This window comes from Nicotiana attenuata, chromosome 2 (assembly GCF_001879085.1).
Source record: "Nicotiana attenuata strain UT chromosome 2, NIATTr2, whole genome shotgun sequence".
NCBI classification, from domain to species: domain Eukaryota; kingdom Viridiplantae; phylum Streptophyta; class Magnoliopsida; order Solanales; family Solanaceae; genus Nicotiana; species Nicotiana attenuata.
In genome coordinates, this window is record NC_031990.1 from 65511532 (window position 1) to 65537885 (window position 26354).

Consider the following 26354-nt stretch of genomic DNA (forward strand, 5'->3'; position numbering starts at 1 on the left):
TCAAGTTAGAGTTAACTTGAAGTTGTCGCAGCAGTTAGAGGCTGGTTGCCACAACGGGATTAGAGTTAATCCTTAAGTTTACAAAGAGTTTTTGTAAATGCCGTTTTGGCTCAGTGATTTTAGTCGAAGTTTGGGAAAATCCTACTGAGTAGTAGGTCGTGGTTTTTTCACCTTTTGAGCCAGGTGTTTTCCACGTAAAAATCTCTGTGTTCTTTATTTTCTGTATTTATTATTCCGCAAACAGCAGTAGTTAGTACATCTAGAAGAACCAGGTTCTTCTAGAGCAAAAATTGGGTACCACATAAATCACCCCTCCTCTTGTGTGGTATTGACGTTTAAAACATCATTTATATCCGGGAGATTGTCCGTCTGCATGGTATTCCAGTTTCTATTATTTCGGACAGAGATACCCAGTTTACATCGCGGTTCTGGAGAGCCGTGCAGTAAGAGTTAGGCACTCGGGTGGAGTTGAGCACATCATTCCACCCCCAGACGGACGGACAGTCCGAGTGCACTATTCAGATTCTTGAGGATATGCTCCGTGCGTGTGTGATTGAGTTTGGAGGGTCTTGGGATCATTTCTTGCCATTGGCGGAGTTTGCTTACAACAACAGCTATCAGTCCAGCATTCAGATGGCGCCGTATGAGGCCTTATATGGTAGGAGGTGTAGATCCCCGGTGGGTTGGTTTGAGCCAGGTGAGGCCAGGCTATTGGGCACAGAGTTGGTTCAGGATGCATTGGAGAAGGTTAAGACGATTCAGGATAGACTCCGTACAACCCAGTCCAGACGGAAGAGTTACTCGGACAGGAAGGTTCGTGATGTTTCATATATGGTTGGTGAGCGGGTTCTGCTTCGGGTTTCGCCTATGAAGGCGTCATGAGGTTTGGGAAGAAGGGAAAGTTGAGTCCGAGGTTTATTGGCCCTTTTGAGATCTTGCAGCGAGTTGGGGAGGTTGCCTATGAGCTTGCCTTGCCTCCCAGTTTGGCCGGAGTTCATCCGGTATATCATGTTTCGATGCTCCGGAGGTGTCACGGTGATCCGTCTCACGTGTTGGATTTCAGTTCAGTCCAGTTGGACAAGGACCTATCCTATGTTGAGGAGCCAGTGGCTATATTGGACAGACAGATCAGAAAGTTGAGGTCAAAGAACATTGCTTCAGTGAAGGTTCAGTGGCGGGGTCATCCGGCCGAGGAGGCGACTTGGGAGACCGAGCAGGATATGCGCAGCCAGTACCCTCATTTTTTTACTACTTCAGGTATGTTCTCTATGCTCGTTCGGGGACGAACGAATGTTTAAGTGTAGGAGGATGTAACGACCCGGCCGGTCGTTTTTGGAATTTACGCCCCGATCCCCCCTTAACTGCTTCCCCTAAGTTCATTTCTGCTATTTTGGTTTGCCGGGACGTTCGGTGTTAGGATTCGGAGTGTTTTGGGACACTTAGTCCCTAAATGAGAGCTTAAGTGTTGAAAAAATGGTCTGTAGTCGGAACAGTGTGAAGACGACCTCGGAATGGAAACCCGATGGTTCCGTTAGCTCCGTTAGGTGATTTCGGGGTTGGGAGCGTGTTCGGAATGAATTTTGGAAGTCCGTAGCTCATTTAGGCTTGAAATGCCGAAGTTTGTATTTTTGAAGTTTCCGGTCCGATAGTGAGTTTTTGATCCGAGGGTCGGAATGGAATTTCGAAAGTTGTAGTAGCTCCGTCATGTCATTTGTGATGTGTGTGCAAAATTTCAGGTCATTCGGACGTGTTTTGGTTAGGTTTTTGATCGAAAGCGTATTTGGAAGAAACTTGAAGTTCTTAGGCTTGAATCATTGATTAAATCGGGTTTCTGGTGTTGTTTTAGGTGTTTTAAGGATTGGTACAAGTTCGAATAAGGTTTTAGGTGGTATTGGTGCTTTTGGTTGAGGTCCCGGGGGCCTCGGGATGATTTCGGGTGGTTGACGGAAAATTTTGAAGTTGAATGAATTGCTGAAGGTTTTGTCATCTGGTATTTCCGCTTCTGCGGCTTGGGAACCGCAGAAGCGGCTAGACCACCGCAGGAGCGAAATTCGAGTGTTCCTTCAGTTTTTGCAGGTGCGGAAGTTTAACCGCAGAAGCGGTTACGCACCTGCGACATAGTAGTCGCAGATGCGGTCCTTGGGATTTTGATAGAAACCGCAGAAGCGGTAAGGAATCCACATAAGCGGCAACCGCAGGTGCGGTTTAAGAACTCAGAAGCGGAACTCTTGGCTTTAATGAAAAACCGCAGAAGCGGTGAGTTGGTCCGCAGAAGCGGGACCGCAGATGCGGTCCCTTGTCCGCAAAAGCGAAAACACCTGTTCTGATATAGAAAATTCGAGGGTTTGATTTCATAAGTTAGAAAAGTCGAATTTAGCTCGGGGAAGGGCGATTTTCAGAGGGTTTTGAAGAAAAGACCATTGGATTTGGGCCATTTGGAGTCGGATACTCGTGGCAAAGGCGTGGTTCCTAGTTGATTATTGAGCCGGTTCGAGGTAAGTGGCTTGTCTAACGTTGTGTGGGGGACCTTTCCCCTTAGGATTGTTACTTGATATTTGAGTGCCTTGTACGTGAGGTGACGGGCGTGTACTTGAGCCGATTGATGGAAAATCCGGTTTTACTTAAGTTATTGAGATTTGGTTTCTTTCTTACTTGCCTTATTCCACTTGAAATTATAACTTGTGCTAGATTAGGAAAAGCATGTTTAGTTGACTTGATTGCCTAATTGCTTGAGTCGTTTTGACTGTTCTACGTGAAGCATGCTAGGCTAGTTCTATCTGTGTTGTATTTCGTACTTCATTCCTTGGTATATTTCTGGCTGTGGTTGCGCATTTACATTGGGACTACGGATGTGGGATTCCGGTAGCTCCCCCCCCCCCTGTTTGTTTATTTTGGGACTAGGGGTTCGATTCCCGGTAGATCCCCCTGCACTTTTACTTTGGGACTGCGGGTTAGATGCCCGATAGATCCCCCCTGCATATTGATGGTTGGACTACGGGACGGTATCCCGGGAGATCCTTCGGTTTGGCACATGAGTTGGACTACGGGATGGTATCCCGGGAGATCTACTGGACAGTTGAGAAAAGGGCTACAGGACGGTATCCTGGGAGACCCTCATTGTTGTTCTTGGTATTGAGCTGTAGTGATTCTGTGTTCATTTCGTTCCTTGTGTAGTTGTTATTATTCGTTAGCCTGTCTTATCTCACTGATGTACTCATTATTTTTGTCAGATTTTCATACTGTTAATTAATATTGTATTTTACCTTAGTAGGGCCCTGACCTTCCTCGTCACTACCCGACCGAGGTTAGGCTTGGCACTTACTGAGTACCGCTGTGGTGTACTCATGCCCTTCCTGCGCATGTTTTTCATGTGCAGATCCAGGTACCTCTTCTCAGACGCACTATCCTTGAGGCGAGGAGACACACGGAGACTTCGAGGTACATCTGCAGCGTCCGCAGACCGAAGAGTCTTCTTCCTTATTCTAGTTGTAGAGTTGTTATCCTATCATACTTTTGATGTAGATATTCTGGAGATTAGAGTATTTATGGTAATTCTATTAGCCTGTGTTTTCGTGAGTTTCCGGGTTTTGGGATTGAGTTATAGACTTCCGCATACCTTTAGAGTTGTATAGGCCGGGCGACCTTATATTCAGTTGTTATTTTTCGTATGTTCAGTTTTTTTTAATTGATTATTCCTCAAGTTAAAAGGTTATTTTCGCACTGTTAGGCTTACCTAGTTGTAGGAACTAGGTGCCATCACGACATGTTCATGGAGGGTGAACGGGGGTCGTGACACTGTGGTGACTTGTCTGTATGTGCTTCATCATTCATAACAAAATTGCAAACCCTTTGATTATGGCCCATACGACCACACCTAACACACAATAAATTTAAACCCTCATAAAGAATGATTTGTTTATGGGTGCCAATGTATAAGTGTGATTTTAGAGGTTGATCAAGCAATACTTCCACACATAACCTAGCATATTGACCAGTACAAGTGTCCACCGATAATAACCTACCTATTTTCTGGCCTAACTTGTGTAAAATCATAGTATTCTGTAGGTAATTCCGGTAGACGTACCCAAATAGCTGAGGTTGTTAATTTTGTTTCAGAAGCCTTAAACTTAGGTTTCCATTGGCGAACCGAGAGAAAATGATTTAAAACAAACCAAGGGCCACCCTGCAAGGCATGGATTTTGTTTTCCTCTTTTTGAAATTTTAATAAGAAGAAGTCTGACCTAAATCAATTAGAGGAAGATTTTCAGTAGGTTTCCATAGAGCATAGATTTTTTATCTAAGTATTTGATGCTCAACTTTTCGACCATAAACTTTGATGATCACTGCATGTTGCCATGGTTGGTATAGTCTAGTTTTTTCTTCAACTGATAAAGGTATAAAAATTGAAGAGTCAGTAGGTGCATCCAGCTCATCGGAATTCTCCAACTGAGAAGTAAAATTTTGCTGGAAATATATTTGGTGTAGAAGAAAAGTTGTTTGAGTTTAAAGTTTGAAGATATATTTTTGTCTGTGTTGAAGTGTCTTTGATTGGATCTTGCATGTCAATATTCATATTAGCAGGCATGGTAGAATTTGTATTGGTTGAAGAGAGTATGGTAGAATTACTATTTGAGGGGATTTGATCCGGTGGTTCTGGTAGTTTGGGGGGAATGGAGGTGGATGGGTCGTGCCTGTTTGAGGATGGTATTAGGAGCATCTTTTCTAGAAAAAGATAATGATTCTAGTACTGATATCATGCTAACTCATTATATCGAATACTAAGCCTAATTCAACCTCAAATTTAACTCCTAAAATAAAAATTATGTACACAACAAGATATAAGAAGACAAACACACGTTTCCTCAACTAAGAACCCGTTTGGCCAAACTGTCAAAATCTACTTATTTTGAAAAGTACTTTTTTCAAAAGTACTTTTGGAAAAAAATAGTTTGTGTTTGACCAATTTATTTAAGAAATACTTTTTGCAACAATTGGTAAACAAATTGTGTTTGGCCAATCTTTCTAAAAAGTACTTTTGAGTGTCAAATTACCAAAAAGGATAGAACTAAAGTCTTATAATTCTTTTAAAGAGAAAAATGAACTCAAATATTTATCGTAAGAGACTATTATTTTTATTATTTAATTAAAATATAAAACATAAAGTAAACAAACATATTAAAGATTTAAAACAATTTTACACATATAGTTATACCAAAGCATATATCTAGTATAATTACTTATTGTTACATGATGATCTGAATCATCAAAATACATCATTCAGTATGAATTAGAAGTCTATTCCACAAATTACTATATATTGATAATCTACCATGAAATAATAAGTAAAGTCACTCACACATGATAATATTTCTCAACAATTTTATCTCTACGTCTATCACACGATGCCTCCATATTAGTAGAAGACTTGCCTTGCATTTCTAAAGGAATATCATAAGGTCCATCTCCTTCTCAATCTCAGCAGTAATTTCTTCATTAGCATAATAATTGAATTCCTTATCGGTAGAAGAATGTCGTCGGATGAAATTATGTATAGCCATGGTAATTGTAACCAGATGATTTTGAGTGCCAAATTTGAAAGATGGCGTTGAACGTAAAATAGAAATAATTTTAAATATATAAAGTAAATTATTTTTTTTGTAAAAAAATAGTTAAGTATGTTTAAATTCAAATTCAAAAAGAGTAACTAATTATTAACAACACATTAATGTAAATTTTTTTTTAAAAATTTAAATTCAAAAAGAAACTAATTAGTATTACCTAACCTTACTAACTTTGTCCTAAATTGCCAAATGTCCTATTTTCAGGCTACCACTTGGCTTAATTTGTGATGCTTTTTCTTCTTCTTCTTTTAATAATATATAGATAGATTATGCGATGGAACTGAAAATTTATTACCTATTTGTAGGTAATTTTCACAAATTAGATTTGATAACAGTTTTAAAGATTCGAGAACTAATAGCATATAACAGAAGAAATTATACATGATTATTTGTAGGAAGAGATTTGATAAAATCCAAAGAAGGATGTAGATAATTTGCTTTAGTGTCAAAAAAGAAGAAGATAATTTGGAAAGTTACAAGACATTACACAAAGAACAAATTAAGAACAAGAAAAGTCAATAAAGAATTTGGAAAGTTACAATATGATTCATGTATATGATATCTTTAATTTTAAAAGAACGGTAAAAACTAGAAACAAAAATGAAAAGAAAAAACTTAAATTAGTAAGGGATAATTTGGAAAATATAATTTTATGGCGAGGATAGTTTTATCTTGAATAAATTAATTTTCCACTTCTGCTTCTTGGAAGAAGCTAGAATTTTATACTTCTTCCCAAAAATAAAAAAAACTGCTCAGTCTTGACCAAACAGTTTAAAATTTTTTAAAAGTACTTTTTTGAAGGAAAAAAAAAAAGTACTTTTGGCCTCCATCATCGCCAAATAGGCTTGAGCACTTAAGCAACGAGGGGTCCACCACACCCTAATTAAATTGAAAATAAATTAAAAAAGAACAAGAAAAAGAATCAAATCCCAAGTTTGACTGGACCCGAAATATGAGAAAAGCAGCATATTTCTTAGCAAAGAATAGAGAGTGTTGAATGTAAAGGCAAGAGACGAGAGAGTCACAATACAAAAGTGCTATTCTATTCATCTTTGCTTTGTCTTTAGTCTTTACTTTCCTCTACTTCTCTCCTCTCTCGTTTGCTTCCGACAAGGAAGTGGAAACCTCAAAGCTGTGGTTCAAAAAATCGAGTCACCACTATACTATTTCCCTTCCCTTTCTTTCGCTTTGAGAAACTTTGTTGAGCCTTGAGAGTACATTATTTTTTGCCAAAGTTTGACAAATATTAATCCTAATTTGGCAAGTGTTTCCAAACGGCCCTCGCGGAGCAAATAAGTCCCAGGTATAGACAAAATTTTCCTCTCCCTCTCTTCTGATACCTGTTGTATCTCTTTCCGATTTTATAAAGTTACAATATTTTGACAAATTTTGTTCCCTCTCAAGACTATAAGAATGGAGAGAACTCCATCGGCTTGTGCGATGCAGTGGAGCATTGACCTTGAAAAGGGCCTCCGTTCTAATAAACCTGGTGAGTTATACTTTTTGTTAATTAAATTAAGAGTTCCTTCTGTTTAGTTGAATAAAAGTAGCTTTTAAGCACCAAGTGCTGCAAATTACTTTTTAAATCTTAGTAGCAGAGTCGGATCTAGGATTTTAGTTCTATGGGTGATTTTATAAAAAAATGGTGACATATAAGTGTTAGAAGCTGAAAATAAGGAGTTGATGTGTCTTCTTAAAACTGTTAACACTAAAAGGTGCTTATTATTACGAAAATTTTAATCCTAAAGTTATAGTTATGCGATAAGTTATGCTGCCTTGATTTCCATGAAAATATTGTATCACAGGCATATAATTATAGACTTTTGAAAATAATTAATATCCTGGGTAATCCTAGTTGAAGTAATATGTTTATGCTATTGCATTATAGAAATTCTCCCTGCTTTACAATTTAATCTTCTTAAATACAGTTGAATTGCACAATTCACTGATTTCGGAGGACGACAAAACTTTAAGCCACTATCACACAGGAAAAAGTATAATACAAAGCCTACTTTGTCCAAATGTATGCCTAAATTAAAAATTATAATAAAAAATGAGTCTAAAATTCGAAGAACAGAGCGCAATAAAATACAATATATTAGTTGATTTATCTCCACCATTCGATCAATTTATAACGTAATGCAATGGATATGCAAATCCATTTGAGCGTTGCAGTTTTCATTAGGGAGCCTTGCAAATTTCATATCTAATATCGACACAATTAAAAATCTGCTTCAAACTGGATGTTTGGTCAAATGGCAAGATGATATTTGTAGATAATGGTAATACTTATTATAAGGGATGGAATTATCACTTACGTGTTGGCCTTTGAAGAGAAAGAAAACTACAGCTTCTCCGGAACAGAAAAACAAAAATAAATAGGAGTGTGAAATGAAGGGTATTTTGGAGAGTATAAGAAAATTCAAGGGATAACATAGTAAAATAATTGGTCAAACTCAAAGAGCTTGTAAACTAAAAAGCATAAGTAAGGGGTGAACAACTTGTGGCTTCTTTTGGCTTAAAAGCACCTTTGGTGTTTACCAAACACCAAAATAAGTCAAAAAGTGCTTAACAGCTTTTAAGCCCACCCAAACACCCTCTTTGTCGTTTTCTATAAGAAAGTCTTTTGCTCTTACAATTTTCAATGATGATTCCAGTTTGATTGTCAATGTCTCTTAAATGTTGTGAAGAATCATTGTTTGGTTTAATCCATTTTGCAATAACTTTATCGTTTCTGAGTGATACTTGTGTATTTTTTCTCATGATGGTTAGGTAAATCTGCAGAAGCCATACTAGATATTGGGCCAAAACTTGAGTGGTGGAGTAGAGAGTCAAATCTTAGTGCTGCTGAGTACAAAGTATTCGGCTTACTTCGTGGGGAGGATAAGCTATTTGCAAATACTATCCTCCTTAGGCTTGCAGATGCATTTAAGTCGGGGGACAAACATATGAAGCTTTGCATTGTTAAGATTTTCTTGTCCGAGCTCAAGCAGAGGAGGCGATTGAGGAGCAAGGGGAGAAAAGATAAAGGGATCCTTTCGAAGGATAAATTGGATAGCTATAGAGAACTTCTAAGTAGAATAAAGATAGTATTCGACACTGGAGACGTTGAAGAGAGAGCATTGGCTTTAGCTCTATTTGGTTGCTGGGCTCATATTGCAAAAGATAGTGCTGATGTAAGATACCTCATCCTTTCAAGCTTGGTGTCTATGCATGTTCTGGAGGTAAGACGTGCTCATATTACTCAGCACTACATATTATTTTGACATTATTTACCTAATATTCATATTATTTATATGTGCATAATATTGGCATGAAATGAGTTTAGATGGAGTAATGTGGTCAGCGATTCATATAGCCAACCCCAACTTGTTTGGGACTAAGGCATAGTAGTTGTTGTTGTATTAGCCCAATATTGCTGACTGTTTTTTCCCAGTAAACGACTTTACAGTCCATATGGGGCTTGTATGAAATTTCATCACAACAGATTATCCACTGCTTGTTAAGATTTAGTTTAGGGATGACTTTATTAAGGTGTAGGAGTACAAGATGTTTCCCCCTGTCCATAACACATTTGTTTGGAAAATCTGCTTGCTCGTCTATGGCTCCTAGTTCCCAAATCCCAATACACAATTATAGGGATGATTTGGAGAAAGTGTGCTGAAGAGCATTGTAGGATATGAATGATCTAGATTTCCTGCCATTTCACCCCAAATATGTTTCAGAATAGTTTCCAGATTTTGGCAGCTAGCCCGCCTGTCATAAATAAGTTCTCCATGGTACTGTGGAACGTGTACCACGCTCACGCATTATGCCAAAAAATCTGAAATCTGAATGGTACCATGTATAACTTTACAAAAGCCTCCACATGAAAAAGTAGACTTTGGAAGGAAGCACCTTGTTCCAATTCTGGTTCTAGGTGTCGAGAAATAAAATCAAAACTTCTTGTCAATCTGTGAGGCAGTCCTCTCAAATTTTCTTCTGGGAAAAATATAAAATTAAAGTCTCCCTCTATGTGCCGTGGACCTTCTGAATTTTCTTCTGAGGCTCTAGTCTGCTCCCTTAGAGCTATCTCCTTCTAGCTGTGCATTTGTGATAAATGCAACTATGCAAGTAACACAAACTGGAGAGTTTTATATTCAGAGTGTTTTAGCTGAAGACTCACATGCTGTTTGTTTGATCTAATAGTCAAAATAGGAGTCCAAAAATATTCACAGTTTCCCGTTTATGTTATCAAAACAATGGCAAAACCAAGTTCTTTCCTAAATCCTTCAATCTTGTCTTTACTGACCAAAGGCTCTTAAGACAGACACAAGATAGGTGATTAATAGATCTAAAAAAATTTAACTCTTGAAAAAGCATTAGGGATTTGATCCCTTTAACCGCATTATGGATGGATCATTGGGCAACTGCAAGAATTTATGTTTGGAATTGTTTTTTGTGCCCCTGGGAAAGGTCTGATCATCTTACCTCCTATGAAAAATTATGCTCCGAGGCGATAATCTCCCTCTAGCAATTAAACTAACTGTGGAAGTTTCAGCATGATCAAACTTCTAAGGGGCAAAAGGAGTTAATCAAGCATTAGGCAATCTCATCCTCTATGGACCCTCTCGTGGTTCCTTTCTTCGCTATCGTCCCCACTGCCCTCCTCATCTGTCTGATATTCCTAATCAATGTGAAAGGGGTATCACTCTGATCATTGTCTCCTTTGTCCGTAGAGAACTTCGCTTTTTCATTTTGTCGCCAATACTTGACCATCTTATTTTGCGTTCTTTTTCTTTTAGTCCAGAGATTGAGGTAACACTAACTACATATTGTTTCTGTTTGCGTCTAACTTTTGGCATGAATGATAACTGATACAAACATTTTGCATCTATCTACAGGCAAAGGCTTCTTTGTTTGCAGCTGGATGCTTTTCTGAATTGGCGAACGACTTTGCTTATGTATTTCTGGAAATGCTTGGAGGTCTGCTGATGTCATCTGAAACATCAAGGGTTATAAGGTTAGCAGGAGGACGTGCTTTTGCTAAAATGTGGTGCTCACTTGTACTAGCGGATAGAGCTCATAAGGTTCAGTATTTCTCTTCAATATGTGTTTCTGCCACCAAGCACATGCAGGCGTTCTGATTACACTTTTTGGCGCATTACACAGGCCCCTTATCCTTCTTTCCCTTTTCGTTTTGCTCTAAAAGTGCTTGCTTTTCGAACAAAACATTTTTCAGAAACCATACTGTTAACAGTCATAGAGACGGCAACCTTATGCATGGTGAATGCAATGTTTTTCCTTTGTATGCATGAAACGCTAGGTATAATCTATTAATGACTGTTGCAATAGTTTCTTGTTGCAACTTACAACTTCAATAAAATAGGTTTTTAACGATACCAGGTACACCTGTATTTTCTGACCACTTGCTTACATGCAGAAGTGAGTTCAAATTTCTATTGCAGCGCTAAAGTGGACCTTTCTGATATTGCAGACTGGTATGAAGCTTATCCTAGAATCTTCGGAAGAAGACTTCTCGTTGGTGATGCTAGTTTCACTTTCCAAAATTGCTTCTAAATGGACATCTTTAATTCCTATACAGGTATATAATTTTACTCATTTATTTTGATTTTCATTGTTCTCTATTGCCAACAAACGTACAAAGAGAGAGGCAAGAACTACAAAAGTGATAAGGAAAATAAGAAAAGAAATAGAAGCTAAGGCCTCATTTGTTTTTTTTTTAAGATTAAGACGCCTGAATCTGAATACACATCTGAATGTCAAGATGTGTATTAAGATTAAGACATCTGAATCTGAATGCACATCTGAATATATTAAGATGTGTATTAAGATCTGGATACTATATAATTAAAGACTGTTTGATTTTTAACACCTCAATGTATAAAATTTATTTTTGTTTGAAAATTAATAAATATAAAATTCAAATGAAATACTAGCTAATCTAATATTCTATCAATAAAATATATAGTTTTTTAAAATATGATAGTTGTTGGTGGTGATGGCTAACGGGTGAATGCCGACTAGAGGCGGTAGTTGGTGGTAGTTCTGGTTGGTGATGGTGGTTCATGCTAGTAGCTAGTAGTGATTGGTAGTGGTGGCGATTACGATTGAGGATGGTGGTGGTGATAGTTAATTGGCGGGTGGTGGTAGTAGTTGTGACTGAGGAAGGTGGTGGGTGGGTGGTGGTAGGTTATAATGATGGGCAGCGCCGGCTGTGGTTGTTGATGGTGATTGGGTGGTCAGCTGTGGTAGTTGAGGTGGATGAGTGTTGACTATGGGTGAGAATGATGGTGGTCGGAGTGGTGGGGTAGTGGGTGGTGATGGTCGATAATGGTGGTGGCTATGATTAAGGATGATGGTGGCGTGGTGGTGGTGGCGGCGGCGGCGGCGGCGGCGGCGGTGGCATGGTGGTAGTTGATAATGGTAGGCTTTGGCGGCAGTTAATAATGAATATGTAATAGCATCTTAATGAAATTAAGTCTCTGTTATGGATCTTAATCATATAGACCTATTCAGACCCATTAAGTGGTTGTGAAGTAAAAAAAACAAACACACTTAATGATTAAGATCTGAATATTAAGATTCAGACTTTAAAAACAAACGCACTTAATGTCTGAGATCTGAATTAAGATTCAGACCCCCATTAAGTGCAAACAAATGAGGCCTAAGTGTTGTTTCAAAGTCCTAAATTATTAATGGTAAAGAACTGTAATGATGATAAAGGAAATAGAAAAATAAGATGGAGCCAAATTAATTTTCTTGAAATGAAACTTAAGACCCAAAAAGCACAAAAGAGCAACTACCATATTTTAAGGTTTTATGTAATCTTACAAGATGGATATGTTGGTAAACGGTGTGTATAGCTGGTGTTAGGAATTTATGATATTAATTTGAGGTTAATTATACAATGTCATAAGTCTTGAAAAATGATAAAAATCAGTACATAACCGGAACGTAGAGAAGGTTGCCTAAGTATGGTTTACACCGATCTCCTATGTGGACCTCCAAATATATCATTTTAGGCATGAAGCTGGTTTTAGAGAAGCTTCTGCCAGAGTAAGCATAAGTGCTAAGTATAGGGAATCTCTAGCTTTAGAGAACCCCTAATTTAAAAGACCAATTCTTTACCAATATTAGAATGAAATAGGCCTGAATAAAGCACAATGTATAGAGAAGAATCATATTTACTTAGGCTAACTAGGTTGGGATTTAGGTACAGTTGATTGATTGTTTAATATGTAAGGCATGCGATATTACTATATTAATCATGACTGAGGTTGTCTCTGCAACTAGTTGAATCATAGACTATATAATATCGAAATCAGGGACATCTACTGTACTTTCTACCTGATTTTTTGCATATTTATTACTGGATTTTGGTAACAGATGAAATTACTTTTCTTTACCAGATGGAACTACTTTTCTCATTTATGGCAAAGGACAGAGGTTTGAGCCTGCAAGCTTTGGCATTAAAATGCCTCCATTTCATTTTAGCCAAAGGAATTTATCACTTCCATGCCAGTTCAAATGTGACTCTAAAGTTGTTTGGTGTCATAAATCAGTCTGATTTTCCACCAGCTTTACAGTTTGAAGCTCTAAGAGCTTTATACAAGGTATTTCTTTCGTTCTGTCAAATTTATGGTATTGGCATCACAGGCCTACTGTTTACGTTCTCTTACTTTGCAGATGCCGCTGCCCAACCTGGAGACAATTCCATGCACAGAGATCCTCGCTAGTTTCTCCAAGTTCTTACAAATTGTTGAGTTCAAACTACATTCTTCAATTATCTCAGAGAGGCTTTTCTCTGTTCATGTATTAGCTAGTATTTTTTACAAGCTTTTGGGAATATCGAAAGATGCAGCTGGTGGAATTGGTTCAATTGTTGCATCTCACATGATTACTTTCACCATCGATCGTATCTCCCAACTAATAAAGTTAGTGGTTGATGATCCTCATCCAAACAAAGAGGCGGAGCAGGAGGTAAAGAGTTTACTCTTTATTTTAGTTAATCTGGTTGAAAGGCATCGAGATCTCTCTGGTATTGTATTGGATAAGATCTGTATAGTTATCGAACATCTGGTCCGCATGCTCAATGAAGTTACCAGCATGGAGAATTCAGGCTCAGAAGATCATCATATAACAGAGCTCGACAAAGAGAACCATACATCAACTGCATCGAGAGTTTTGATTTGTTTATCCCAGATTCTGATAACTTGCTTTGAAATGCTGGAAGTTTCCACTGCTGGTGCCGCCCAAGTCTTTAACAGAATGGAGCATTTGGTTGAGCATGTGCACCGGTGCAGCTTACTTCCTGTTTATATCCACGTAGTATATCACCTTTTATTGCACTTCCATGCTGGATATCACTGTATGTGGCTGAAGATAGGGGAAGATTACGGTTTCTAATAGAAATTTTCGTTTATCTCGTTGTAGTTCTCTCTCAGCTTATGGTTCCCTATCCCAGAATGAAAGTCTCATTATTGACTGTGTGAAGGAAATTTTGGATAAAAAAGACTACTGGTCGTCTTATAAGCTTGGAAAATATGCGGCATGTCATGGTGCATGTTGGTAGCTGCTTACATATTGGGGATCTAATTCCTATGGTTCGATCTGATATCTGTTGTTTGTGGTTGAAATCCTTATCCCGTCTTTCAGGAATTAGAAAGGCAATCCAGTTTTCAGGCTTACTCTTTCTGGAAATACTGCCGGGGAAACTACGTCAGTTAATCAAATTGAAAATGTTGTCGGGGCCTCCAACAAACTTTGTTCTTTAGAGGAAGCTTTTGGTACCTCTGTTTCTGGTCGTGCTTTTAGTTTCCAGAGATGGTTTATTACTATAAGATCAAAGGTTGTTGGAACGGTAGCAGATGTACTCAAATTATTGAGCACAAATTCGTTTTCAGAAGAAGCCTCCAGAAGTACTGAACGACAAAGGATTTTGGTTCAGCAGTCGGAATCTTCACAAGGACTCAGCTCTTTGTTGCAATTGCTTGCCCACGCTTCTTCTCAGCTCATGAGGCTAGCAAGAGAATTTGATCTCTTAGGAGCGTCATTCATTGGCATGGACAGAAAAAGTATGAAGATAGTTTCTGATCTTGGATTAGGTTGTTCACTATTAGCCTTTAGTACTGGATTAACATTTATTTTTGTCAGTTCCCATGGTAAACAAGATTGTAGTATTTATGGTCTTGAAACCTCAGAGGAGCAATTTCATACTCTGCTGGTTCATGACTTATTAAGGAGACTGGGCTACATAGACTTAGCGACTAGCAAAAATTTACGGCAGCTTTTGGATTTCCGTCGAAGTTCTAGGAGCTGTTCCATGAAAGAACTCCAAAATGAAATTTCTTCCTCTAGTGTTGAAGCAAGAGATGTTGCTAAACTTTGTAGATATTCTGTTCAGAGATTTCTTAGTTTGCAAGCGAGTACTGTACATGTCAATACTGGTATATCCCAAATTCCCCGTGATGCTTTGCAGTTGCTGTTCAACATTATTTTCTCGTGGATACAGATCCCTTTCCGGACTCCCAAACACTTTTTTCGATTGAGGTAACTGAAGTTTCCTACGTGGACTTTGCAATCAATAAGAGGATCTGGAGCTATTATTGGAAATGTTTTGATATTCTACTGCTGTTAGTCTGTTTTATATTTCATATGGTAGCCAACTCATGCTCAGATGCCATCGTCCCCTTTTTATCTAAAATGTCTCCAGTGGGAATATATAGCAACAGATCATCTAAAATAATAGTGGATTCTTCTTTAAAATATAATGATTCTAGAGTTTTGCATTCTTTAATTTTGATTGTATTCTAATTATGAACCGTGAAATGGCAGGCCTCCCATTTCTGCTGAGCTTTTCATAACAAATGAAGCTGGTAGAAGGATAGATAATATATCTGTCTTGTCAGGCTTTCAGCTCCCTCTAACTCTGTGCATTCAACTAAGAAATATATCTCCAGATCAGCTGTCTCGGGTGTCAAAGTTGTATTGCATCCTTCACTCACGAACATCCTTTCAAATATTTAGTGAAAGCGAGGATAAGAAAGTACCAGAGTCCAGTTGTCAGGCTTGGAAAAGCAATCACATGGTAGACCTTAATGACAAGCTATTGCACTTTACAACAGGGTCTCCCAAGAGGGGTGGATTACATGCTATGGGAAGTGCTGAAGGGACTTCAGTTGTGGATAAATTTATGTCTTTTGATCCTAATGAGAAAGGGCAAGGATTTGCAACCTGCTTGCTAGATGTTTCTGCATTTCCTGTGGGTTCTTACCAAATCAAATGGCACAGCTGTTGTATAGACAATAATGGTGCTTACTGGAGCCTTATGCCCCTGAACACAGATCAGTTCTTCACTGTACATGAATCTTCTAATATTGGTCCTTTAGTTGGAGTACCATAGACTGCAGGTATTTAGTTAAAGCCGGGAATGAGTTATTTCTATATATTAGAAGAGCTAGGTTTTGACGTGTGTGCTTCGTGGAATTTAATTCAAACCTGAGGGCTATTTAGTCATTTCAATTACTTAGTTGGTATTGCTTCCTGTGGTGGCTTTTGTTTTTGCAGCCAACACATCTTCATTTCTTACTCAGCCGTATCTTATTCCTTCATTTGTTTCCCTTCTCTTCAGTTTCTCAAAGATATACTCCAATTCATTTTGTTCTTGATGCTCTTTAAATCTGATATGAAACTTGGGGTTAGATAGTAAGGCATGAGGGAGAAGAGTGCAAGTCAGGAAGGAGAGACTATTTAAAGCTCTTCACCGGAACCAAAGGTGAACTTTCTCTCTTTCCTTTCTTTCCGTCTCAAGTGTTTGCTTTCCTCTATATTTAGTCAGGACTATGCAGCAGGCTTATTTGGGTTTCTGATTGTGGAATGCATGTATCTCTGTTGATTATGGTTGGAATCTTTTGGTTGACTGTTAGCTAATTTCATCTAAAACAACAGGTCAGGATACTTTAAATATCCAAATTCTAATTTCAAACTTTGATGTAGTTCCATAATCTTCAGAGAGTAGAGGATGGATTCTGTACTTAGATTTGGTGGCGATTTCCAAATGTAGAAGGGCTTGCCTGAAACTGTTGAGAAAGTGTATCAGTGAGAAGTTTAGCAAAAGATCCAAGAGAGTAACGTTTGCTAGAGTCATAAAATGTAGGCTTAAGATAGTTGTTGGTGGAGCCATTGCTGCCTATGGAGACGAAAAATAGCGACCTTGACAGGTCACTTGAGAACTCAATTTGCTGTAAAAAATCAATTCGCTCAGATAGATGCATGCACTACCCTGCAAACACAAATTAAAAGCTAGCCCATGGTTAATATAATGGCTATAATTCAAATTGGCATTTTGTGTGTCTACTATAGCAAGTAAGACCCAAAAGTACTTCGTCAAAGTCTCTAATTCTATATTGACTGTCATTCTGCCAGTCACAATTAGAAGACAATTTACAGGTAATCGGTAATGAAAAGTAAATAATTAATCAACGAACAAGGTTCAGTCTTCCACTTTTGAATAATCAAAGAGCAAGGTTGCAACAAGGTAAGTCAATCTAGAAAAGATACTTCGATTGAATGTTATTTATTGGTTTAGTCGCCACTCGCCAGTGAAAGGTCTTTTGCTACTATTTTGGGTTGCGACTGGATCCACTTTCTGCTGATGTTTCTGGATGCAGTTGAAGCCACTTATGCTGCTTCTTCTTGGATGTTACTACAAACACCTTTAAAGTTGTTCTGGATGCGGGCGGAACTACTTTTGTTGCTCTTTTCTAGATGCTGCTACAGTCATTTTTTGTTGCTGTACTATTAGGTTAGTCCAGCTGGTTACACATCAAACTCTTCAGTACTTTTAACTTCTAAGATCCAGGTCCATTCATTTTTGTTTCCTTCTGTATATGCTCTGTGTTCTCTGGCTTTAGTTTCGATCAGTCTTACTAAAGGTATTTAGTATCAAAATCAAACCATAATATCCCTTGAAAACAACTATTGCAACTAGGGGTTGAAAGGGGTATGCTATGCAGCTCTTTTGTGGCTCTGCCATTTTCCCGTCGCTATATCTCTGTACAATAACAGGGTAATCAATCAGCTTGTAAAGAGCTATTGGATTTGCATTGAAAAGCTCTTCTTGACTGTGTTTTTATGGTAGCATCAAGGTATTCTCGTTATATGAAGTGCGAGTACTTGACAAAAGGTTCTTTTTCATCCACAAAAATGCTAACTTAAAGCAGCATTTTAGAAAAGTGAAAAATACTAACCTAATAAAGGCACAAATATCAGTCGATCTCTAAACACTTAAATTCAAAAGCATTTTATTCCTCCACCTCCTTCACTTTATTGTTAGCCTTATTCACCCTTTCTCTGTGTCTTTTTGTATTTTCTTATGATAATTTTTTCTCTTGTAAGGTTAAGAGCAACATAGTTAATATCTGTGACTCTTCTCCTCTTGGTAAAAGGTACTATCATATCATGGTTTACTATATGATTTTTGTTCAAATTTCATCCTTTCTGCTCAAGATTGTGAGTATTTGTTAGCTCTAACAAGGAGGTAAGGGTAGTGCAAAAGCTTAAGCTTTTTGCTCTTTGTTATTTCCTTCAAGAAAGCTCTTTTACTCTTACATTGTTCTAGCCATTTTGAGATTGAGAGCTTTTGGCTTGATAAAACCAATTAATGGTTTACAAAAACAGTATTTAAAGGCCAGAATTGTGATTTTGATAGATAGGTAAGGCTGAACAAATATAAATAGCAGGTTCCTTCCACACCGTCTCTGGTACTTGTGTCTGTTTGCACATAGATGAGCTATATCTTCCGTTGTCCAAACATTGTTAGATTTGGTGAAACTATTGATCTTATAGAATTAATTGAGTTAAATGCTCAGAAAAGGTTCTGATAGTGTATTTAGCATGCTCCGTTATGCTTTACTCTCTTAAATTACTTTGCCTTTTTTGCTCTTTCCAAATTGAATCTGTTGAGATTCATGAAGGCTGCTACCATTTAAATGTGTCCTCTTTTCTTCCACCTTGACACCTTCACTTTGACAGATATCTGTTGTCTTGCTTCTTTGTTTCAGGTGATTTTTGGTTTTAAAAAAAAATTAAGAAGAAGGCACTGAGCTTCCGCCGAAAAGTATTTTCAGCTGCCTGCAAGAATCTGAAAAGGAATGTACATTTTGGACTTTAAGAATCTACTAACATGATGCTACCATAGAGATAAAGAATGTATATTTTGATCCAAAATGTATATAAATATTATCCAGCAATTAGTGTGCCTGTAGTGGTTCTTATCTAATTAGATACTAACTTACATGCATCAATTTTTAGTATCAGCCCTTTCACACAAAACCAAGTAATATTGGGCCCGTGCTGGCACGGACAATAACCACCTAGTAGTAGAAATATTTATTGGTTCATTTTTCTCAAAGAGGTAATAATCTATAAGCTTCGGCATACTCCCAGAGCACTTTCCCTTCTCTTACTTGATAGTTAAGTACTTGCACATTGTGTTCTATCTCTTATTGAGTTTGCTTTGATGTTCAATCTCGATTTTAATTTGGTGCCCCTGCATAAATCCAACATTTTGGATATGTGGCTGACTGGTAAGAGGTGATCCTTACGTGAAAAAGTGTTGCGTGGAGTTTTTAGCATTCCCTTTTGACTAGTTGGTAGTAGAGCATAGATCCAAGCATGAGCTCCTATAACGTGTTTATACTATGAAATGGTAGATTTTCCTTCAACTATTAGATGTTGGTTAAACCTTATATCATTTCCTTTTTTTTTGTATTCGGCAGCTGTATCTCAATCTACCACACTACAGATATCTCCCGGAATAGTGGCGGAAAACTCTCCTGGCTCTAAGCCAGGAACTAAAGTCATTTGTGAGAGAGTTCAAACACATGGCTTGTCAAGGCTAAAAAATCTGAGGAAGTACGCCCATTCAGTAAAGGTGAAGTATCATATATCAATCCAAGTGGGCGTCCGCCGTAATGCTGAGGTCTGCTTCCATAGGCGGGCCACTAGTCCTTTGTTTCTCTGCTATTTAAATTCTAAGAACTGAGGAAACTCTGTCTGATTCTTCTCGTAGTCTATTTCATGCTTTCCATTGAAAGTGGTTTTAGCATGATAACTTTTTTTGCTTTGAAAAATCATAATAGATCTGTAGCTGGCAGCTTGATATATTTGCTTCATGGGCTGCTTTTGTTATTGGTGAATTATTGTTTTTTATGTAGATCTGACAATTTCATCAAATGCATTAAGATTTTGTCAAACATATATATAATGTTGGTGTATGATATATAATCCTTCTTCTATCAATCCTACCCAGCTCTCAAGTCTCAGCACAAGTATGTGGTAAATCATTACTCTGAATCACATGGTATGTTAATTGTCTCCACCTTCCTTATATTTCTTAGTATTCGTTAAAGTTGTATCTGTTTGACTTGTAAATAAATTATAATGATTTGATGCATATCTAAAAATTTGGGTGCTTTATCACGTGCCAAATCTTTATTGTTGAGGAACATTTTTTCGAGATATACGGTTGTGTACTATAGACCCTTGTGGTCCGGCCCTTCCTCGGACCCCGCGCATAGCGGGAGCTTAGTGCACTGGGCTGCCCTTTAGAGATGTACAAGAGGTCTCTTAGGGGTCGTTTGGTACGCGGGATAAGGTGGGATAAAATGTGGTACTAAATTTATATTATGTTTGGTTGGAGGTATAAATGTATTCGGGATAAATTTATACCGCCAACCAACTTAATCCTGGGTATCCCATCTTATCCCATCAAACATGGTACTCCCTCTGTTCCAGTTTATGTGAACCTATTTCTTTTTTGGTCCGTTCCAAAAAGAATGACCCCTTTCTAAATTTGGAAACAATTTAGCTTAAACTTACAATTCTACCCTTAGTGAGAAGCTTTTATAACCACACAAATACTCAGGACCCCTTTTTGACTTGTTTAGGACCACAAATTCCAAAAGTCTTCTTTTTTTCTTAAACTCCGTGCCCAGTCAAACAAGTTCACATTAATTGGAACGGAGGGAGTATTATTTTATCCCATCTCCCAGCTGCCAGGACTATAATGTCGGGATAATTTAGTCCGCATACCTAACGATCCCTTAAAGCCTTTCCAAGGAAGGGGTAAGGCTGCGTAAGTTCCAGCCTCCCCAGACCCCACTTGTGGGAATATGTTTGTTGTTGAAGTCCGCTAAGAGAGTTTTATTTGTTCAAGTAGTTTAGCTTAGTAAAAAGATAAGTCGATCTTGGAGCCAATCTAGAAATTTAGGGTGCCCTATTTACAATTTTGGACATTACCATTAGAAACATTACTCCAACTAACAAATGAATCATATGATGTATATCATCCATATCAACGTTAACTAATCAGAATAAACTTTATATCAATGTTAACTAATTTAATAACCGAGAAATTCCCGGGGCCCAAAAAAGTTACATGCTCAATGTTTTATGTTTGAGCTATATGCATAGCAGCTGTATACCATGCATGTAAGTATATATCATGTTTTAATGTTGAAGTTTTCTGATTGACATTGAGGTGCTTCTAATGACAAGGGATGAAGCTTCTTCCAACTGGTAGGAAGAATTCACTAGCAATATTCTTGTATTCATCCATTGTGGGAATCTTTGCTACTATAAGTACAATCCTAGTGTTTATTCTTTGTCTATCTTTTTAAATTTCATAATAACCGTTGCTAGTTTCTTTCATTTAGGTTGGAGTGGGATCATTCTTTCTGCGCTATGTGCCACAATTGTTGCGTTCAATACTTAACGAGATTGGTATTGGTGAAGACATGTATAACCCTGTATGTAAGTTCTTATTGTTGGTTCTATTAGTTGTCTTACTTATATTTTGGAACTAAGGCTCTATCCATTCGTTTCGTTCAATATATCGGTGTTAGGAAAACCTTTTTCTAAGGGTCCTCATGCCAATGAAAATCTACCTCAGATAGCTTGATGTTGAGTGCCTCTATTTTAGTTAATGTCCAAAATTAATGTCAAAAAAGTGTATGTTGCAAACTCCTGTTGTTTTTTTCATGATAGATAATAGAGTTTTTGTAAGTGCAATCTACCTTTTGGTTTCGGCATTGAGCATTCTGCTTTCCGGAGAATTTTGGGTGATGCACTGAACATTTTTTGCAGTTGCAAATTCTGCTGCTTTTCCTCGTAATAGCTGGAGCTTGGTTGGGAAGGGGAGCCTTGGAGCAATGGTAAAGTTGTCTCCGTGTGACCAGGTCACGGGTTCGAACCGTGGAAGCATCCACTAATGCTTTTTAGGCTGTCTACATCACATCCCTCGGAGTGCGGCCCTTCCCTAGATGCTTTGTGAACCGGGCTGCCCTTTTTTTTAGCTGGAACTTGGTTGGGGTTTTGGGTTGTTCACAAACTTGTACTTGTAGAAGATGGATCCATTGACATCGGAGTATCTCAATATGTCGGTTGGTCCATTCGAGTTTTTGCTTCGGGATTGATCATTCAGGTTTCTATCATGGCTAGGAATACTTTTTTTTTCCACCTATTCATTTGATCCCCCAAAATTCTCACACTTTTGGTAGTCTGTAGCGCTTACTGGAGTTAATTGGGCAGTTACATAGCTTTATTTTTTCTTCAGAGTTCTCTGGATCTTTTATTGGTTTTGGAGGCACTGATCCGTGGAGTTCTGATTTCGCTAGTCTTGAGGAGATTGTTCCGTCCCAAATATGTTTTGCGCTTTTGCAAGTGAGTCTGCCTTTATTTTTATTGTTTTAGCTCATTTTTATTTTTATTATAGGGGTATCAAGCTGTTGAGTCACACTATGAAGGTTTGGGAGAGGGTGGTGGAGGCCAGGGTGAGGAGGTGCGTGTCTATTTCTGAGAATCAGTTTGGATTCATGCCAGGGCGTTCGACTGCGGAAGCGATTCATCTAGTAAGGAGATTAGTGGAGCAGTACAGGGAGAGGAAGAAGGACTTGCATATGGTGTTTATTGACCTTGAGAAAGCGTACGATAAAGTCCCGAGGGAGGTCCTGTGGAGGTGTTTGGAGGCTAGCGGCGTTCCGGTAGCGTACATTAGGGTGATTAAGGATATGTATGATGATGCTAAGACTCGGGCAGGGACTGTGGGTGGGGACTCAAAGCATTTCCCTGTGTTGATGGGGTTGCACAAGGGATCGGCTCTTAGCCCATTTTTATTTGCCTTGGCGATGGATGTACTGTCGCGACACATCCGAGGGGAGCTGCCTTGGTGCATGCTATTTGCCGATGATATAGTGCTGATTGACGAGACGCGAAGCGCAGTTAACGCGAGGTTGGAGGTTTGGAGACAGACCTTGGAGTCTAAAGGTTTCAAACTGAGTAGAACCAAGACAAAATACTTGGAGTGCAGATTCATTGACGGGACCTATGAAGCAGACGTAGAGGTAAAACTTGATGCTCAAGTTATCCTCAAGAGAGCGAGTTTTAAGTATCTCGGGTCTATTATCCAGGGTAATGGGGAGATTGACGAAGATGTCGCACACGCATCGGAGCGGGATGGATGAAGGGGAGGCTCGCTTCCGGTGTTTTATGTGATAAGAATGTGCCTCCAAGACTTAAGCGTAAGTTTTATAGAGTGGTGGTTCGACCGGCTATGCTGTATGGGGCTGAGTGTTGGCCAGTCAAGAACTCCCACGTGCAGAAGATGAAAGTAACAGAGATGAGGATATTGAGATGGATGTGTGGGTGTACCAGGAGAGATATGATTAAGAATGAAGCTATCCGGGACAGAGTGAGAGTAGCCCCCGTGGAGGACAAGATGCAGGAGTCGAGGCTGAGATGGTTCGGACATGTGAAGAGGAGAAACATTGATGCTCCTGTTAGGAGGTGTGATAGGTTGGCCATGGAGAGTTTGAGAAGAGGTCGAGGTAGGCCTAAGAAGTACTGGGGAGAGGCGATTAGACATGACATGACGTTGCTTCAGCTCACTGAGAACATGACCCTTGAGAGGAGGGTGTGGAGGTCGAGGATTAAGGTAGAAGGTTAGTGGGTAGTTTTTAGTTGTTCACCGATTGTCTTAGTAGCATGCATGTCCCTTCATATTCTTAGATTTTTACGTTATGTGGTTTTGTTCGTCTCAGGTATTGTATTCCCTGTTGCTATTATTTGGTACTACTTTCATTTATCTCTCCCTTTTTCTTTTCGCTTCCTTCTTTCTTTCTTCCTTGCTTTCCTCTTCTTCTCACCCTTCCTGAGCCGAGGGTCTATTGGAAACAGCCTCTCTACCTATATTAGGTAGGGGTAAGGTCTGCGTACAGACTACCCTCCCCAGACCCCATCTGTTGGGATCATACTGGGTTTGTTGTTGTTGTTGTAGCTCATTTCTCCCAATAATTTCTAGTTGATGCTTATGTAGTCTGGTCTTTTTATTCTATTGTTATGCATATAGGCGGAGGACTTTTACTTTTGCAGTAACTTCATATTTTCACACTGCCGTTTTCATGCAAAGCAGGAATTTATTACAAATAGACATGCGTTATCTCTGGGAATCTCAGGATTCTTACACATCACTGATAAAAGGGTCATATAGTTCCAGGACTTCCGAGAGAAATCGAAATGACACAATCGGTCGAGGTTAAACTGAATTAGTTATTAGTAGATGAAGTGCAAGGTGGAGCATCTCTTACATGTTTTTTTCCTGCATGTTCTCCTATCAAGCCGTCAAGCTTTGTTATCAGAGACAGATATATTCGATTCTACATCCCACAACACTCCTGCACGGAAGAAACTTTCAAAAGATGAGTGGAATAAGTTAACTAGAGACACCACAAAGAAGGCTATGGAAGAGCTTGTTTCTTCCCCAGATTTTAGCAAATGGGCCGTTGCTCACGCAGATAGGATTACTCTAGCTCCAAAGAAAGAAACAACCGCTAGCAGAGAAGGTGGTACCAATGGCTATGACAATAAAATGTAAGATTCTAGTGAGTGGAGATCATAGGTGTCCAGACTTGTAAAATGCTACTACACATTCTTAATTTAGACAGTGATTCCTTTTTGTGACTTATGTATAACGGTGTGTCTACATTCTTATTTAGTTTGAGCTAGTGTAACCTTATTGACTTGTATTAGGCACTGAAACTGACTACTTATTTTCGTTGGATGTAACAACTGGATTATAGAACGAGGCATTTTGCATTGTAGGTAGCCTGTGGGTTTATTCACAAATATGAGATGACTATAATTTTCATTTACAATGATGTCACTGCTTCATCCTGGTGTACTCATCTGTCATATGACATGCGCCATTGTTGATTATTACATAGTTTGATTTAAGTTCACCACTCTCTGAACTCCCAAATAGGTGAACCATAATATTTTGTCATTTGTTGAAGTTTTTAATTGCTAACGGCTCTCAAAGTTCAAATTTTACACATTTTGAGAAGAAATAACTAGCAATAAGTTATAGGTTTTGAGGTCAATAAAATGGTGACAATCATGGGAAGAGACAAGAATATTATGTGATTTTTTCATTTATTTTTAGCCTCATCATAGAAAAATCAAAACAAGGAAGGTGAGCTTCCGAAAGCAGGGGCTTATCTATGTCGAGGAGTATGGGGCACATGGATCCATGCTCCTCTCCCTACACTATGTATAATAATGTTAGTATATATTAAAAAAAAAAATTAGATTTATATGTGTACACCCAAGCTCAAAGAGTCCTATGATGCAATTGTTATTTGGTGCACCTTTGCAAAGTAAAATTAGGAAGTTCAAATCCTATTTCTATTTTTTATCCTTTTTTTTTTGGAGTTGAGCTCGGGTTTCAAATCTCATGTTTGTGGGCTAATGTTGGGTGAAATTCAAAAATAGCCAGATTTACAACTGGTCGTTCAAAAATAGTCCAGTTTCAAAGGTAATCGAAATTTAGCTACTTTTCATGTAAAGAAAAATCTGAGCGAAAATACTGTTCAAAACCCAGAAAAATACGCCAGTATATTATGCTGGAGTTCCAGCATAAGTATACTTAAACTCCAGCATATTATACTGGAGTTCCAAGATAAGTATGCTGGAACTCCAGCATAATATGATGGAGTTCCAGCATAAGTACACTAGAACTCCAGCATAATATACTGGAGTTCCAATAAGTATACCGGCCCAGCATAATATACTGGAGCCAGCAAAGTATACCGGTCCAGCATAATATGCTGGAGTTCATACACAGGTGCACTCAATTCCAGTATATTATGCTGGACCGGTCTCTGCCGCAGCAAAATAGTGGATATTTTTCATTGGCTTGGTAAACGCTGGCTATTTTTGAATGACCAGTCCGAAAACTGGTTATACCGTGCTATTTCCTCTTGTATTTTAGTTAAGTATTTTTTCTTTTCTTTTTTATTTGGTTTATTCATTCAAAATCCCCAAATCTAAAACTGAAATCACTGTTCTCCTCCAGTAATCTCAAAATTTTATATAATTAAATCAAATATCTATATTAAAACTAATAGCAAGGGAGGAGGTAGCATATAGTTAATGGTTCAGTGACCCTGACAATTTTAGTACGAAGTATAATATATATGTTAAATCACTAAAAATGCAACGGAAAATTTAATTTTAACCTATAACTTTAAAATGATAATGAATTCATGGTAAGAAGCTAAAGTGTGAACTTGTTATGTATAAATCTTTGATTCATCTCTTTGTAATAGTGCATCCATCTTCTTAATATTCCGAATCCGCCTCTGGTTGAAAGAAGTTTGCATTACAAAGACAAAC

The 26354-nt window shown here is 38.3% G+C and overlaps 2 protein-coding genes across 3 annotated transcripts; both read left to right on the top strand.

Annotated features, from left to right (window-relative positions):
- On the top strand, positions 6620–14183 carry LOC109211744 (integrator complex subunit 7-like). 2 transcript variants are annotated; one of them, XM_019375321.1, is made up of 7 exons: positions 6620–6924; positions 7026–7110; positions 8394–8845; positions 10505–10690; positions 11098–11205; positions 13034–13237; positions 13311–14183. In XM_019375321.1, the coding sequence occupies exons 2-7, from the start codon at positions 7035–7037 to the stop codon at positions 14028–14030; spliced, it is 1746 nt and encodes a 581-aa protein (XP_019230866.1). In that variant the 5' UTR covers positions 6620–6924; positions 7026–7034; the 3' UTR covers positions 14031–14183. The 2 variants fall into 2 exon arrangements, with proteins under 2 accessions (XP_019230866.1, XP_019230873.1); XM_019375328.1 differs by having other exon boundaries at positions 8406–8845.
- Positions 14168–24832, top strand: LOC109220488. The gene is made up of 6 exons (XM_019384959.1): positions 14168–14227; positions 14287–15173; positions 15459–19986; positions 21341–21437; positions 21771–22346; positions 24094–24832. Exons 1-3 carry the CDS (start codon positions 14168–14170, stop codon positions 16024–16026), a joined length of 1515 nt encoding a protein of 504 aa, XP_019240504.1. The 3' UTR covers positions 16027–19986; positions 21341–21437; positions 21771–22346; positions 24094–24832.